This window comes from Acinonyx jubatus, chromosome A2, assembly GCF_027475565.1.
Source record: "Acinonyx jubatus isolate Ajub_Pintada_27869175 chromosome A2, VMU_Ajub_asm_v1.0, whole genome shotgun sequence".
Lineage (NCBI taxonomy): Eukaryota > Metazoa > Chordata > Mammalia > Carnivora > Felidae > Acinonyx > Acinonyx jubatus.
This window is the reverse complement of record NC_069383.1, coordinates 142,894,856-142,911,405: the sequence shown is the minus strand read 5'-3', so window position 1 is coordinate 142,911,405 and position 16,550 is coordinate 142,894,856. Positions and strand designations below refer to the sequence as shown.

Here is a 16,550-nt window from a genome sequence, read left to right as displayed (position 1 = left end):
CCCAGCTAACCCCCACCTGGCAGGTTCAGGCACATAAGGCAGCTCCTGTATGGCTCCTGCTTGCCCCTCAGATGGGTGCCCATCTTGTCCCATCCTCCTAGGCCACGGGCTGGTTTGTGTGTTCACCACATCTGGCCTTTATTTGAAACTCCACCTCAAAGTATTTCATAGCACAGAATATCTTTCCTTATTAAATTCTCCCCCACATATTTTTTTCATAAAACAGGCACCAAAAACTACAAACCTACCCGTGGCTCTCAAAGTATCTGTTTATAAACCTTTGGAAACCGTTCGCAATTCGTTAATCACATTTTCAAAGGAAGTTACAGTTTATAGATACACTAACAAATGCCATATCCGATGCCTCAGCCCCAGTAACGAGATCCTCACGCAGGGAAGCAGGGAGTGGGGCTGGTGGATCCGGGATGTGTCACAGGCTGAATCCCACGGGATAGGGGAGAGCTGGCCTGGGAGTCAGATTTACTTCTCGTTCTGTCACTCTTACACTGTGGCCTCCCACGTGTCCTCTTGGGGAGAAAGTAGGGGATCAGCCGTGCTCAAACACAGTAGTCTATCTTGATTAACAGTGAGGTATTTTGCAAATCACATGTTCCTAAAGAACCGTTAGGAACACTTCACTTAAAATGTACTTTAAAAGTGGTTCATTTACAAGGAAAATAATAAAGGCATTAAATATATACAAATCACAACTCCAGTGACCACTTACGTTTGAAACCCAAACCAGCTTTAAAACAACATCTTTAGAAAGGGAAGGGGGTAATGTGGAGAGAATGTGTTGGTACCTGAAACATCTCAGGGCATAAAGATTTCAGTCACAGCTTGATCCAGGCACACACGCCATGTTTTCAGGACTCTCTTCCTGTCTCTTCTCTGCTTTCTCTGCACTGGCTTCATTCTCAGGAAGGCTCTCTCCAAGCAGAAGCAGAGATGTTTATGAGGAGCTCAAGTTCACGTCCTACCACCTTAATGATGCTAGTGGATGCACAGCTCTTTTATCCGGATAAATCCAAGAAAGCATCCCAGATTGGGTCTAATCTGGGTTGGCATGAGTTATATACCCAGCTCTGAACGAATCTCTGTGTCCTGGAGAGATGTGGGTCTCCTTACATGCTCAGGTCACTTGCCCACCTCTGAACCACGATGGTCTTGCTTTCCCAAGAACTATATTTATGGAGCATAGGGCCCAAGGTCTTCCCCTGGAAGAAAGCAAGGTGATTGCCCTGGAAAATGTGAGGGATGGGTGGGGGCAGTGCACAGCACAGGTGTCTTCCTCGTAGAAGTCTAATCTCTAGCCTTCCAATGTGCTTTCTAAATGGGAGAAAAAATAAAGGTGGATCTAGGGTCATTATGCTTGAGTTTACTTACCACCCTCAATCTGTTTTGTCTTATGCAACAGCCACTGACTTTTCCTTCTCTCGCTCAGAGTAATCACTCTGCTACATTACTGCTTGATCTCTAATGGGAGACCATTAACAAAGACCCAAATGGGAAGTCTTTCAGACTGGTTTCACATACCTGGTTAAGCAGACATTGTGGTGGGGCATTCCTTTTTTTTTTTTTCTTTTTTTTCCTTCTTTTTTTTTCTTTTATTTTTTCCTTCTTTTTTTCTTTTTTAGTGTTTATTGATTTTTGAGAGAGGAGAGAGTCATTCCTAAAATGGAGTTCCAGAGCAAGTATCCCCAGTCCTGCCTGTTTCCTTCAATGAAACTAACTTATTTAGACTCACTGGCTTGTGGACCAATACACTGGGAGTGCTTCTTCACCTCACGCTCTAAACTCTCCAGGTTCTCTGAATATCAAAAGTGCAATGTACTGAATTTCTTGAGTGTTTGACAGCTGGGAGTGGTCAGAAGGCCAGGCTTCTCTAAGCATTAGAAAATTGCCAAATACCATCTAAAAGGACTTGGGTTCTTTAGCACAGGTATGGATTTTTCTGCTGTGAGAGTCTCAAGTCCCAGCTGGGGTATATAGTATGCAAGTCTTGGTGCTTAAGATACACACCAGGAGGAGGTGCGTGACTGTAACTCTCTGATACAACCATCTTCAACAAACACCTCCTTCCTGCCTATGGTTTGCAGAGCAGAATCACTGACTGGGTCTCCTTCATTTCAAGGAAATGACGTAGAAGCCAACTGTATACAACGAGACCCATGATCTTGTTGGCCAAGATGATGGGTCTCAGGAATCATGCTAGCATATTAAGGATTTATTCTGTGCCAGAAATGTGTTTGTCAATTTATACACACTATCTAGTTCATTCTCTCAATCTACCGTTGCCACAGAGGTACTATTGTTTCTCTTATTTTGCAAGTGAGAAAAGGGGAACAGGAAGCCACTGGGCCCCTTGTGCAAGATCATGTGCCCAGTAAATGGCAGAAACACTTTGTCTAACAAAAGACAAGTGGATACTTTTGGTGCTTAGGACCTCGGCAGTCTTCCTGAGTTTCTTTAGGAGTGGCTGAAATAATATGATGCTCAGACACGAAAATTTGGTCGGGGGCTGGTGGTGAGTGGGGATGTCCTGCACACTCTGGTTATATCATGTCATCTAATGTGTCATGGAATTTGTTATTGAACTTATGATGGGCTCTTTTCCAATACGCATGGTGGGCAATACATTGACCTTCGGGGGGGTGGAGCAGAATTAAGAGTGATGAACTGCAAGCGAGTCCTTGGAAAAGAAAGAAAGGCTATTTAGCTGGCTTTATTTATATCCTTAGTACCTGGTCCTTACTAGGGGTCCAATAAATGTATTTGAGTAAATAAATAAAGGAGAATTTTGTAATGACCAAAGGAAGTGCTTCTCACAAAAATGTGGTGTAGACCTAGTGTTACATGGCCCAAGAAACTGTAAAGGCTTTGCCCTTAGTGGCCAGAGGCTGGGCTGCATGAGCTTCTGGCGTTCCTCCTGGCTCTTAGGAGTAGGGTTCTTACTGAAATGGAACATGGGGGCCGTTAGACAGTTAACAGAGGCCCAAGAGTGTCTGACTCTTGCTGCTCGAAGGGACATGTGGAGTCTTACTTAGCATCATGTGCCCCCTTCCCCATCACACCTCCTCACTGAAAGCTGTGGGTGACAACCCCATGGACCTCGTTCCTGTTCCTCCCACTTGGCCCCAGCCTGGCACTTGCCAGGGCCAGAGCTTCTGTGAGCACACGAACTTTCCGTAACAGGATCCAGCCATGAATCTGCTGTCATTTACAGCAGCTTTGCAGGGAACCACTTCCCTCCCTCTTCATCTGCAGTGGATCCGATGTCGTAAACTGGCCATGAACAGCTGCTCATTGGAAAGCCTGAGAGCCGGGAGAGGAAGGGTGGTTGACCTGGGTGATCTGAGCCCACTGCCCCTTGGAGCCAATGCAGCCTTCCTGAGTGGTGCAGTGGGCACTTTCCAGAGAGGTCTCAGCACTCCTGAAATACACTTGACAGGGAAAACAAGAGAGGAGGAAAGCCACTGGGCCCTGTTTGGCTCTACAGTGACTACCCTGTCTGGCCTCTGTTCCCTGGGTTCCACTTGGGGCCCATTTAGACCTGTTTGGTTCAACACACTGGCAGTGAGTCTCTCCTTCACACCCATGTGCCTTCAGCACCTTCTCTCAGCAGTAGCCAAGCAGTGTCCAAAATGGTAACCTGTGGTTTTATGGTCTTAACACACTTACAGTGACACTGCATCTCATTTAAAATCTTACCAATTCAATCCAAAGATGACCAGTTTAGAGATAAAATCAAAAAAGAAAAAGGCTATACATACATACATATTTTTTTCTAGTATGCCATCAGCCACATCTTATGAACTTGTAAAGGGGCTGCTTATCTTTAGCCTGCAGTAGAGGGCAGACTTTCCTACATTATAAACATCCCAACAACCAGCATTAAAGGCCCTGAGGCACAGGACCATCCAGACACAGGAAGATCCAGTTGGTAAAATGGTAGGCTTGCAGGGTGACTAACACCAGTGATCTAGGGAGAAAAAATGAAAACCACTTCCCCAGTTATTAATGCACTCATCAGCTTTTCCAGAGAAATGCCCTAATGGCCGTTAAATCTGACAGGGATTCCCAGTACCCACATCTACTCCAGGTAAAGGAGCTGCGCTTAGCTCAGTACTGCTATAGACAGCATGATAGCAAGTAGAAGGTTCTGTGTGTCTACAAAATGGTACCAGGATGTTGAGCCCAACTGTGGAGATCAGTACTTTTGTTTCCTAGCCAAGGAATTAGGGGGTAGCTTTGGGACAGGAGGTAGGGGTGGGAGAACTATAAAACAAAGGGTTATGACTAGATGTTTGGTAAACTGTCTACAAAGCCCTTTTCTATGTCATGAAGGGGTGGTCTTTGAAACTTAGGAGTAGAGAAGGATCTCCCCCATTCCACACACATACCATCCAGGCAGAGGGGAAATTTTGCTTGGTTTCTGGCGTGTTTGGAGCCAATGAGTCCAGTAGGTAAATTCATATCAAGTAGAGTTGACTTGTTATTCCCCAGCTCAGAGCAACTGGCCTCGGCTTCCCTGCTATTAAAACCCCTAGGACTGTGCCCTGCTGGGCTTCTCACCAATATCTCTCTACTCATGGTTCCTGTCAGAGAAACGGGGCTTGGGGAGATAAAGGCTGACCTGGCTGCTGATCTCATGGAAATATTTTGTTTTCTTTTCCTTTTCTCCTTGCCAGTACGAGGAAGGAAAAAAGCGAAGGAAACCTAACTACAGTAGCGTTGACCTCTCGGAGGTAGAGTGGGAAGACCGGGATGATGTGGTAAGTGACTGATGAGGAGGGAGCTCCACTGTACCCACTTCTGTACCTGGAGACCATCCTAGGAGGTGGCCACCGCAGGGACATGGAGACAATGGGCCCTTTTGATGGCATTTGGGGTTTATAACTCTCCTGCTGGTTGGAAAAACTGCAGATAGGCCTGCTTTGTGCATTTGGCCAAAACCAGCTCCTGTCTGGTCCCTTCTGCTGTGGATTAATCCAGACCCTTCCTCAGTGCCATTTATGGGGTGTTGCTGCCCTCAGGGGAGCCTGGCCAGACAGCAGAAGGCTCTGCCCACCACAAAGTCAGGGCCACAGTGCACTTGTAGGGACACCATGGGCCAGCCCTTTTTTTTAAAGAGCAGCCCAGGGCTTAGCAGGCCCACCTCCCATTTGCACGGCTGGCGGTGCATTTCCTGGGCCGTCTCAGCCTTCCCCATCCTGGCCACACTGCCAGCAGCACGCACGCTTCTTTCCCACGCAGATTCAGCCTTCGGCACTGTATCAAAAGCTTTCCTTATGCCCAAGACTTAACCCCGTCTGTCTTCTTGTTACTTCCTCAATAAATCAGATTTGTTCGACATGGCTGCCTTTGCATGAATGTAGGCAGACTGTCCTTAATTAAATTGTCACTTCCCATGAGTTCCTGCCTTGATCCTTGTTCTTTCCTTTCTCTGTGGTATCTCCGTGCAGGGCCATGGTTCTCTGCCCTCACCCTCCCTGATTTGTCCAGGGTTCTTTCTGCAGTTTCACCATTGAGACACAAATGTTTCTGTCCCTCAGTCCGTCCTATTTCCCAAAGGGTTGTTGAGGGGAATCACCTGGACTCCCCAGCTGGGTTCCCGGGCCTTTCAGAAACATGGCCAGCATCACTGTTCTCTGGCTGTCATTTTTCTTCTCATCAAGTCCTCTACTCCCTGGACATCTCAGCTAGCATAAATCTTGGATTCTCTTCCTTGCCTATAAATTGTAAGAGGTGTATCTGTTTTAGAAATTTAGCCGATTTCCTTCTTCATCTGTACTAAGACTCTTTAAGCTCAAGTTAAAACAAAATAATGGCTGGTTGGTTAAAAGCTACTTCCTAACCTGCTCTCTTTTCCCAGGGGCTGGTGGCCTAATGTCAAGTCAGCTCAATGACCTGATACGGTTTACATCTCCTTGTTCTTTTAAACGTGGTCATTGGGGTCTTTACATTGTACTGTGCCTGATGCCCATGCCCTCCCTTTTCAACCTGCTCTTCCCAAGAAGCAGGCTAGCGCAGTTGTGAGGGGCACCCCTCCAGGCATTAGCCTACCTGGGTTCAGATCCCACGTTAGTTATTTGCTGGCTATTGGTCCCAAGCATGCAATTATCCTCTCCGTGCCTCAATTTTGTTGTTTGGTTCTTTTTTCCCAATAAAACGAGTATGATGATAATAGTACCTACATCAGTTGTGAATCTTAAATGTGTAAATATGCCAAGTGATGAAAAGGTATTTATACCACTGTGCAGACATGGTGAGGCCCGTGAGTGGTGGCTATTCTTCATACCATTCTCATCATCATTAATCCTCAGGGAACCTTCTCGTTAATGAAGGTCCCGTGGACTTACAGCTGCTAAATTGTCTCGTGAGTGTCTGAAGGGTGCATTCCATTGTTTTCCTTCCTCTTCCATCTTTACTTTATCGGTTGCTTTATTTTGACCTCTCTGGACCTTTTTGTTTCCTTTCCCAGAAGGCTGGAACCTTGTTGTCAACATGCTTCTCCATCAATTTCCTCTCATCCATTTTGATTAACGTGGGAGGCAAACTGGAGTATGCTTGCTCTTACTTCAGAGTCCTCCCATCCAGGGAGCAGGTCCTCTGCTCCTAAGCACAGAGCTGATGATGCTCTCACTTCTCCTTTGTGTGGAAGCGATTTATTACTTGGCTCACTTTATCTATCACCTATGCTCCAGTTAATTTTCAATGAGCTAATATCTCCTCTTATTAATAGTGGTTTCCCTGCCCTATCATCTTTTTCCCAGATTCCCAGACTCCTGAGCATGTTCTTCACCTCCATCTGACTCATAGGACTGGGCAAGGGGGGGGGGGGTGGTCCACCTTCAGAATTCCCACATCTCCTACACGTTCAGTGTTCTTACTCTGCTCACAGTGGTCTCTCATCTCTCTGATTCGGGTCCCTTGCCTTGTCTCTTTGAGGAACATGGCATACTCAAAGTGTCAATTCCTTCATCACCAGCATGTCTGGGGAAACCCAGGTCACCATTTGTCTCCTAGAGATTTGCACTTCATTGATTGGAGAATGCTGGAACCCATACAAAGCATCTTTGTGACGTCTACACAGGATCCACCCTGCCCATATGTCCACCACTGGGGTTTACGTGTGAGTAGCAGAGGGCAGGCTTTTGGTCAAGATCTGGGAAAGCACCTTGCAAGCAGGGCCAACTGAGGAAGAAGCAGCTTGAGTCTGCCCAGCTGCAGAGAACGTTTTGGAAAGTGCATCCTACTTCTCTTGGCAGCTCGGCTCTAGTTGAATAAAATAACGGTATTTATAACATAGACCCTGTGTCCTTCCAAAAAAAGATGTGAGGTCACATAAACTATTAAAACACGTGCAAAATAGACTGGCTAAATTTAAATTTTTTTAAAGAGAAAGAAATTAGAAACCATTTAGAGGAGGATGAGCAGAACCGCTGGCCCAGGCTCCAGGTGACTTAGGCATCACATCAACAACACAGTGAGTAGAACAGACCTTCAGGGCCCTGTGAGCCAAGAAGCGAGGCTGAGCCATCCGTAGCCCAGCCTGAATCCCTGGTGTTGATCACCTCTGGGAAGGAAAAAATAGCTTTTAAAATGGTATTTATTCTTTGGTTATGAATTCCCAGAGAAGGTTGAAGAAGTGAGGATATTTTTCTTACTTCTGTTACCTGTTAGTCATTCCCAAACTCTCCACAGGGAACATGATTATTCCTATAAAGAGGAAAAAAACTAATATAAATAATAGTAACTGACATATATTTGAATTCTTCCTACAAGCCAGCTCTCCTATAAGTGCTATATGTGGATGACCTGGTTTATTCTACACAATGGTCCTTTGAAGTAGGTGTTATTGCTATCCTCATTTTGCAGGTGAAGAAACTGAGACAGAGAACTGATTGGTCCACGGGCTCACAATATGGATTCCAGCCCAGTCAGTCTGGCCCCAAAGCTCTTGACCACATTGGTATGCCTTAGAGAGAGCCTTTGCGTCCAAGAGTCCTTAAAGACTGTATCAGTGCCTCAGTATTCTCATAGTATCCTCCCCTGAGTGGTGCAGCAAAGATGGGGGTCCTTGCACCCAGATGCTAAACAAAAGCTTGCCATGGGGTGTTGTTGCAATTACCAGCCTGTCAGATCCTGCCTCTGGTCCAACTGACATCCCTTTGTTGCAGTGTGAGCCTTGTCTACAGCCCTGCAATCAACTCATGTTTCTCCTTACCTAGGATGATTCTGGAGGAAATGTCCTCTGTGTCTTCTTTCTAAAGTCCCATAAACCTCTTCTCCCGGGGTAAATTTCTGAGAACTGTGCCCATTTAGGTTGTTCTTTTTTATACCTACTCCAGTGTCTCTGCAGTTCATGCTTGAGCCCAGGACCCCAAACCAAGCACAGCCCACCTGAAAGAGAGAGAGAGAAAGAGAGAGAGAGAGAGAGAGAGAGAGAGAGAGAGGATTTTGATTTTGTTGTACAGATGCTCTGTGCCTGAGTCTGTTTTCATATTCTGGGTAAATGCTTACTGGAAATGATAGACCTATTTATCTCCTGCTTCTCCTTTCCCCTTTAATCTGTTGGAGTGGCCCAGATTGCATGTCTTTGGGGGCCTGGATGTGCGTGCCACTTGTGCACCAGGAAAGGTGAGGCTCGTGTTCTGATGTGGATAACAAACCACCATTAGCAGGATAAGGTATCATTATATACTTACGCATAAAACCTAAGGTGATCAACAAATATCTGAGGGAAACTTCCTTTTTTTTAAATATAATTTATTGTCAAACTGGCTTCCATATAATACTCAGTGCTCATCCCAACAAGTGCCCTCCTCAGTGCCCATCACCTACTTTCCCCTCTCCCCCACACCCCGACAACCCTTAGTTTGTGCTCTGTACTTAAGAGTCTCTTATGGTTTGCCTCCCTCCCTTTCCATTTGTAATTTTTGTCCCCCTCCCCCATAGTCTTCTGTTAAGTTTCTCAAGATCCACATATGAGTGAAAACATACAATATCTGTCCTTCTCTGACTGACTTACTTCACTGGACATAATACCCTCCAGTTCCGTCCACGTTGCTGCAAATGGCCCGATTTCATTCTTTCTCATTACCAAGTAGTATTCCATTGTATATATAAACCACATCTTCTTTATCCATTCATCAATCGTTGGACATTTAGGCTCTTTCCATAATTTGGCTCTTGAAAGTGCTGCTGTAAACATTGGGGTACAAATGCCCCTATGCATCAGCACTCCTGTATCCCTTGGGTAAATTCCTAGTAGCGCTATTGCTGGGTCATAGGGTAGATCTATTTTTAATTTTTTGAGGAACCTCCACACTGTTTTCCAGAGCAGGGAAACTTGAGGGAAACTTCCTTTGTAAGCTTTAACACAGGAGGAAGAACCGTAGGCTCCCAATGGGACCAGAAGCATGACCACTAGCTTGAGCATGGTGCTTTGAATGGTCAGCAAAGCTGCCTCAGCTTCAGGGTGCAGGCGAGAGAGACAGACTCACTGGGGGCTCTGGGAAACACATGTGACCTGGATAACGCAGGGGCCAGGGGAAGGAGGATGGCTCTCATCGACCGGGGAGCCTGATCACCATCACCAGAAAACGATTTTCAGCTCGGAGAGGTTTGACCTTTATTTTATCAGCTACACTATGATGAAAGCTGCTTTCATGTCCACTGCATTATCACACTTGCATCAGATAGGAAAAAAGAAAGGTATATCATTGATGCTTTAATTTGCTCTTCTTTGACACCATTAAGTGGAACATCTGCACGGGTGATTTTTTTAATGACTACATAATATGCTAACATATGGGCACACCCAGACTTGTTGGGGAACTTTCCTCCACCAGGCCATGTTCATTTCTCCAGTTGCTCATCGCTGTCATCCAGGTAGTGGCAAATTCAAGGGCTATTTGGACAGCTCTGAGCAGCACCGTCGATCACGCCCTTCCTGGCCTGGTTGGGGTGTATAGCTTCCTTACCGCCCCACCACTCTGGTCTCTGCTCCGCGTATGCCTCTGCCATCCTGTCTTGTACGCTAGCTGTACTTACTGTAGGATGTGTGGGGTCAAACCTCCGTCTCCTCAGATGGAAAAGTGACATTTCTAGACCGTTTCAGTCTTCCAGTGCTGTTCCCATCACTCAGTCCATTGAAAAAGTATAAAACCCCCTTTCCTCTTGTGGCAACAAGGACAGAAACCACCTTCCTGTCAGCCCTAGTTCACAGTACCAAATGGGAGAGCCTACTGGAAAATTAAAACCTCAGACTGGTGGGGCACCTGAATGGCTTGGTTAGTTAAGCATCTGACTCTTGATTTCAGCTCAGGTCATGATCATGATCTCACTATTTGTGGGATCAAGCCCCACTGTCATCGGAGAGCCCATTTGAGATTCTCCCTCTTCTTCTCTCTGCCCTTCCCTGACTCACGTGCGCTCTCTCTCTCTCTAAATAATAATCTTTTAAAAAGCCACCTCAGACATTTCATGGTCAAGTTTAAATTAAAACTTTTCTTTGATTTAAAAAAAAATCCAGAAATAACATACATTATTTTTATATTCATGCTCTACAGTTGTATATGAATGCTTTACATTTGTCCAAATGCTTTCTCTCCTGATTTGAGAAACAAAAATAATGACATGGGTTTAAGGGGCAGAGAGCCTGTATGACCGTAGACAAGTTTTTTCATTTTGTGCCTCAGTTTCCCCACCTGTAAAACAGGGATAATAATTGTGCCTTATTTTGAGGGTTTTAAAACCTGTACCTGACACATAGGAAGAGCTTAGTAGACAGTGTCTGTAAGTATTGTCTGGGCTTTATAAGACTGATCAACACCGTTATGCAGCACCTGATGGGATCCTGGGGTCTGGGAGGCCTCACTTAGAACACTTTTGATGGGATGAATGAAAGAGGAGTAAACGTAGCCACAGAGAGGTCACAGAACAGTGTTCTGTGTCACCAGTAAGACTTGAGTCTTGATATCCTGGGTTATTTCTCTTTACCATGGGCTGACCCTTTTTCATTCTGGGCTGACCTGCAGGTTGTAAAGAGCCACGATTTTAACACAGGAACTGGGGAGGGGGGCGCGGTGCAGGGGGGGTTCCCATAATCCGTTATTTGTTCATGAGCAGCACTCCAAGCAATGTAAACCTATTAAGAGACATCAGAGTGCATCACAGAGTAAGGTGTATTTCTTATGTGGCTCACAGTCAAAGTCGGAAAGACATCGGTTTGGAGCATGGGCATCTGTGGTCAAGCAAACTCAAGCTTGAATTCTGATTCCTTAAGCTCTTGACCGGGGTCTGACATCAAAGGGAAGGGGGAGGATGGTAATGACAGTGATTGGAGGTGATGACGGTGGACAACAAACATGTGCTCGGTGCTTAGGGTGGACGAGGCTGTCTTCTAAATATCAGTGCATCTACTTCCCATGACAACTCCGTGAGTTGGGTGCTGTCGTTAGTTCCATTTTGCAGGAAAGGAAACTGAGACACAGAGAGGGTAAGCGAGTTGTCCAAGATCGTAAGCTCTGGCTCTGGAGTCCACTTCCTAACTATAGTGCTATTCTGCCTACAAGTAGGTGTTCAATAAGTGTAATCTGTTTTTGTTAAAATTGAAGAAAAGAGAAAGACCAGACTAATCATCCAACCATTTGCCTCCAGAGAGTATCAGTGACCTTGGCCTTGGAGCTGCCTGGGGATGATGCTGATTGTTCAGTGCTACTGGGGGTTGGGGGCGGGGTGGTAGGGACTCATGGAGAAGCTTACCTAATCTCAGACTTGCCTGGGGAATGTGAGAGGGGAGGGTCCCAAATGGCTTTAGGCAGGCACCAGAAAGAGGAAAAATGAAAACCATGTTAAAGATAAATCGAGCCGTTCTTAAAAGTTAGAAAGTAGACTTAATTAGGACCAGCTCTCCCCATCCAAAACCACAAAAGTTAAAATGGGAAAATATTTCCAGAAATGCCCATTATGTGTTGTTAAAAAATATCTAGAGTAAAATATATGTTTTATTTTATACATGCCTCCAGCTAAAAATTATGCTTTTGACTCTCTCTCACAGAAGACGGGAATGTGAACCCAAATCTAGACAGCCCCGAATCAAATTTAGGTTGCTTGCAAACATTACAGTTTTCTATCGGCCAGATCTTAGTCAAGCTCCTCAGAGGAGAGAAGAGGGGAGAGAATTAAAAAAAAAAAAAAAACAAAACAAAAACAAAACCAAGCACAAGGCCAGGAAAGAGTCTCTCCTGACAGGCTGTGGCATGTTAGCATCTGCTCCTGTTCCATTAAATGGCATACCCTTCGTCTCCCATTGGTGCCCATGTCTGTCATCACTGCATCTGCTGTCCTTCTGTGAACCCACAGAAGGGCTACACATAATTAGAAGAGGTCAGCCAGGGGCGGGAGGAGAGCATGAGGCTCACTGTCCCTAGATGGGACCTCCAGAACTCGGATACCGGGTTGCCCTGTCACTGCCCGTGAACCGTAAGCGAGACCATTAACTGGCTCAGATTTCTCCAAGAGCATTTGAAGATGCTTCGTGCCATAGAAAGCAAATCCCTGTCTTCCAAATGGTTGGCTTAAAAAAATACCATGTAGGAAAATATCTTTAACTTGATTATGTTTTGAAAAACGATTTCTTCATGACAAACTATTACCCTTTTTGAAAACGCAACTTGTCCCCAGAGACATTCTTGCCCTCATGAGTGTTTTCGCGGTCGTTGGGGCGTTGTTCTCTGACTCTCAGGCGTCGTCCACATAGCCCAGGCTTTTTCATCGGGGCTGCCCTGAGGTTTACACGAGCACCCCAAACTGAAGTCGAAAGTCATTTGTCGCTGTTAGCCTCTCTCCCCTCGTATAGCGGCTGTTGGATGTGTACTCTGGAGAAGCCCTGTTCTAGAGCGCGGGTGCTTGGCATGCACCACCGAATGTGCTCCCTAGCTGCAGGACGCAAGCTGCCCAGAGGGCATGCAACCTAGGAAAGGACTAATACCAGCTTCCTTCTGTCGTTTCAGTTAAGAAACGCCATGGTGAACCGAAAGACTGGGAAGTTCTCTATGGAGGTGAAGAAGACAGTGGACAAAGGGGTACATTTTTCTCAAACATTCTAGCCGTTTTACTTTAAAACAAACCACTGTGAAAAATTAGCTTTGAAAGCTCTATCTGGAATAAATATCTTTCGCTGAGATCATTTTTCTCTTGTCTTTACTTATCTCAAACAAGATTCATGTAGTACTGTTAACGTGATCATAGCGTGTCCATTTATTTTTATTTATTTCTGAAAACGTCACCTAGCAGACTAACCATGTTTTCTTCTCTCTACGACTTTTTTTTTTCAATCTAGAAACGGGTTTTGGTGATGACAAATGACTACTATTATACAGACATCAAGGGTACCCCTTTCAGGTAGAGCTGACCATAATACATGGACATTCCATCAGATCCATCACTTGTGTTTGTACAAAACCTGCTGACGCTCTCAGAGCTCGTCATCTGAAGATAACCAAACACCCTGCCGAAAGGCTGGAAAGAGTGAGGAAGGGGCTTTTCCCAGGCTGCTTTTGTTTCTGTTTTCCAGAAGGGGGAAGATGGTTCAGGCTCACCTAGGAAGACTCACTCAATTTGTCATGGCTTTGCATCTCATTATCGAGCAAATAAGCTTTGGGGGTTCCAACTAAGGGTGGAGAGACCAGTTCAGAGGGTTACCAGGTTCCTTAACCATCTATCTAACTTGCTGCCCAGTGAGTTCCATTTCACCTTTTATTTCCATGATCAAAAAACAGGCCTTCAAACTAGGAAATAGCATATCCATCCTTACGTGTTGTGCTTCCATTTTAATTTCTCTGAAGTGTACTTCTGTGCTTGTCTACCTTTGAATCCTGTTATTTCTCTGTAACAGTCCTGAAAAATGGCTTTGCCCCATTGCCTGCTCTCAGACATGCATGTGGCATTCTATAGTCTCCTGCTCCTGTGACCTTACTGCTGTAACACTTTTGTAGGAAGTTATTTCAGTGGGGCTGCTTCACATTCCCGAGCTGGTGCCTCACAGAGCTAAGGAGAGAAAGAATTTACTGACTATAGATTAACCTGAAAAATAAATGATGGCATCGCTGTCATAGACTGCCAGGGATCCCAAGTTTAATTGCAGTTGGAAGCAGAGCAATCGAGGGAACACGGGACCGTTAAGTGGGTTTGCCAAATGAAGAGACTGTGTTTTCAAAATAGATTCTCTTACTTTAGAAAGGAGCTTAAATCACACTCGTGAGAGTGGGAAAAATCTACTAGACCAGGGAGAGGGTTGGGCACAGATGCCCACAATGCAATAATGTGGCTACATGCTAGTGGTAGTGGAAATTTTTATGTTCACCCTTGGAAGGTTCCCTAGTCCTAAGCTCTAGGGTCTGGAAAGACCCATCTGTGGCTGAATGTAGGGCAGGAGTATGTAAGGTAGTGGTGAGGACCAGGGCGCATGGCTCTCGCGAGGGCATCCAAAAGAAGGGCCAGCAGTTTGCCACGCCTCTTTCAAGATGCGCAAGAGCAGCCAATGGCTGCTGGCACTTCCAATCAGAAATTGCTTTGAAGCGGCTGATTGAACCTAAGAAAAACGAACACCAACTATAATCAGTGGGGTTTTGAAAGTAAACTGTTGGAAAAATTGTTTACAGAACATGAAGTGGAAATGTGAAAATGGAAAATAAAAAGTTAACCCACAAGTCTATTCCAGTCAATGCCATGGATTTCAAGGTCTGCTTTGTTTCTCTGCACAGCTTAGGTGTGGCGCTCTCCAGAGGCCATGGGAAATATTTCTTCAGAGGGAATGTAACCATTGAAGAAGGTAAGATGATGCTTTGACCCGTTTTATCTTTTAGGATGGGGGAAAGGCCCCAGACCCAGCCATTGGGTTCATGAAAGATCTTGCTCATCTGTTCAACCCTGTCTCCAATCCCTGGGCATTTGACTCAACTGATTGCTCACTTGATGTGAGCTTGCTTTCTCAACGGTGGGAATCCCCCCACTAGGGGTGGCTTTCTTTATGGTTTCATTTGTTTATATTCTGCTTTAATCCACAAACCTGTTGAGCCAACTCATAGGATCATCCACCAACTATCTTCTTCTCATGCAAAAAAAATCACGACCAAGAAAAATACAAAGTAGTGTAAAAATTCAAGCCCAGGAGGAATAAAATGAAAACAATGGTATGCAAGCCTTAGTCTTCTACAGTTGAGCCACAGATTTCATTTGTGCTTCAAGGCAGCCCAGGTCCAAAGGGGAAAATATGATCATTTAAATGATATAGCTAGGTCAGAAAGAATAAGGAGCACCTTGAGATTCCCAGGTCCTCTTAAAGCATAGGTCTTCATAAAGCATAGGCGTACTCAAACTCCCAACGAACAGTAGCGGTTGTTACAGCCCTTGAAACTTTTAAACCACTGCCACACCCGTACTGCCCTTTACAACAATCCGGTAGCTCAGAGAAGTTGCCTTCCCCAGTATCACCAGTTCACAGGGAGGGGTGAGGCTGAGCTCTGAAAGTCTCCACTCCCCAAGTGGCCCTGAGTAAGTCACTCACCCAATCTGGGTGTTAGATTTTGCATCTCCACAGAGAAGGAGCAGGACCAGACCAGTGCTCTTTCTGGGTGTCCCCAGAAAGTATGGCGAAGAGCAGGAAGGTTGATTACAAGCCAGTTCTAATTGGTTCGAGCTGCTTACAAGTGCATGTGGTGAACTTCCAGAAGCTGGACCACTTTGGGGCTCTCTCCAATGATGTAGTGGAGAGTGAAGAGATTGGTGGTCCCGAGATGCCAAGTTCCATAGCCAGCCTCTGGTCTACTGACAACTAGCATGCATTGTTTTACAGGTGTGAGTCTTTGTCTCACAAGTCATTGTGAGATCTTAAGGACTAGAAAGAAGATCGAAAGCTTTCGTTGTGCCCATTTCAGAGCTAATCAATCATATGGCCTCTTTTCCCAGAGACACATAAGACAGAGCAGGCAACTTTGTTACTTGGGCGAGATACTTAAAAGGATGTGTTCTCAGAAATTGCTTTTTTTTAACTTCTAGAATTTTCTGGTTGTATGAGCCATGTGTGGCTCTGTGGATATCACTGTCCATGAAGCCAGAAAATACATGTCTAAACTATCTGAGGTGAAGCTGAGGGAACAGCTCATGGTCAGAACAATAGAGAGAGAGATTATTAATGGGTTATTTGCACCTCATGTGTCCCATTTCCTTAGCCAATCCTCAGTACATGGGCTTACCTCTTTCTCTGTCTCTCTGTCTTTCTGTCTCTCTCTCTCTGTCTCTCTCTCTGTCTCCCTCTGTCTCTGTCTCTCTCTCTCTCTCTCTCTCTCTCTCTCTCTCTCTCTCTCACACACACACACACACACACACACACACACACACACACAGTTGTTTTGCATTGTCTTTTGGGTCATTTCTTTAGCCATCACCTCTCCCTGTATGTTCCACAGCTGTGAGGCTGAGAGGTCATAGAATTTCAGAGCTAACTATAATCACCATGCAAGAAATTAGTTTGAACCCAA

At 45.3% G+C, this 16,550-nt stretch overlaps 1 protein-coding gene across 7 annotated transcripts in view; it reads left to right on the top strand.

The window, feature by feature from the left end:
- The window catches only part of CACNA2D3 (calcium voltage-gated channel auxiliary subunit alpha2delta 3), a 1,033,852-nt gene that overhangs the window by 846,120 nt on the left and 171,182 nt on the right, over positions 1-16,550 (top strand). For all 7 annotated transcript variants that reach the window (XM_053220354.1, XM_053220357.1, XM_053220355.1 and 4 more), the window contains 4 exons: positions 4,692-4,775; positions 13,023-13,094; positions 13,352-13,413; positions 14,775-14,842. In XM_053220354.1, coding sequence (XP_053076329.1) covers positions 4,692-4,775; positions 13,023-13,094; positions 13,352-13,413; positions 14,775-14,842 — 286 coding nt within the window. The remainder of the gene's footprint in view (positions 1-4,691; positions 4,776-13,022; positions 13,095-13,351; positions 13,414-14,774; positions 14,843-16,550) is intronic.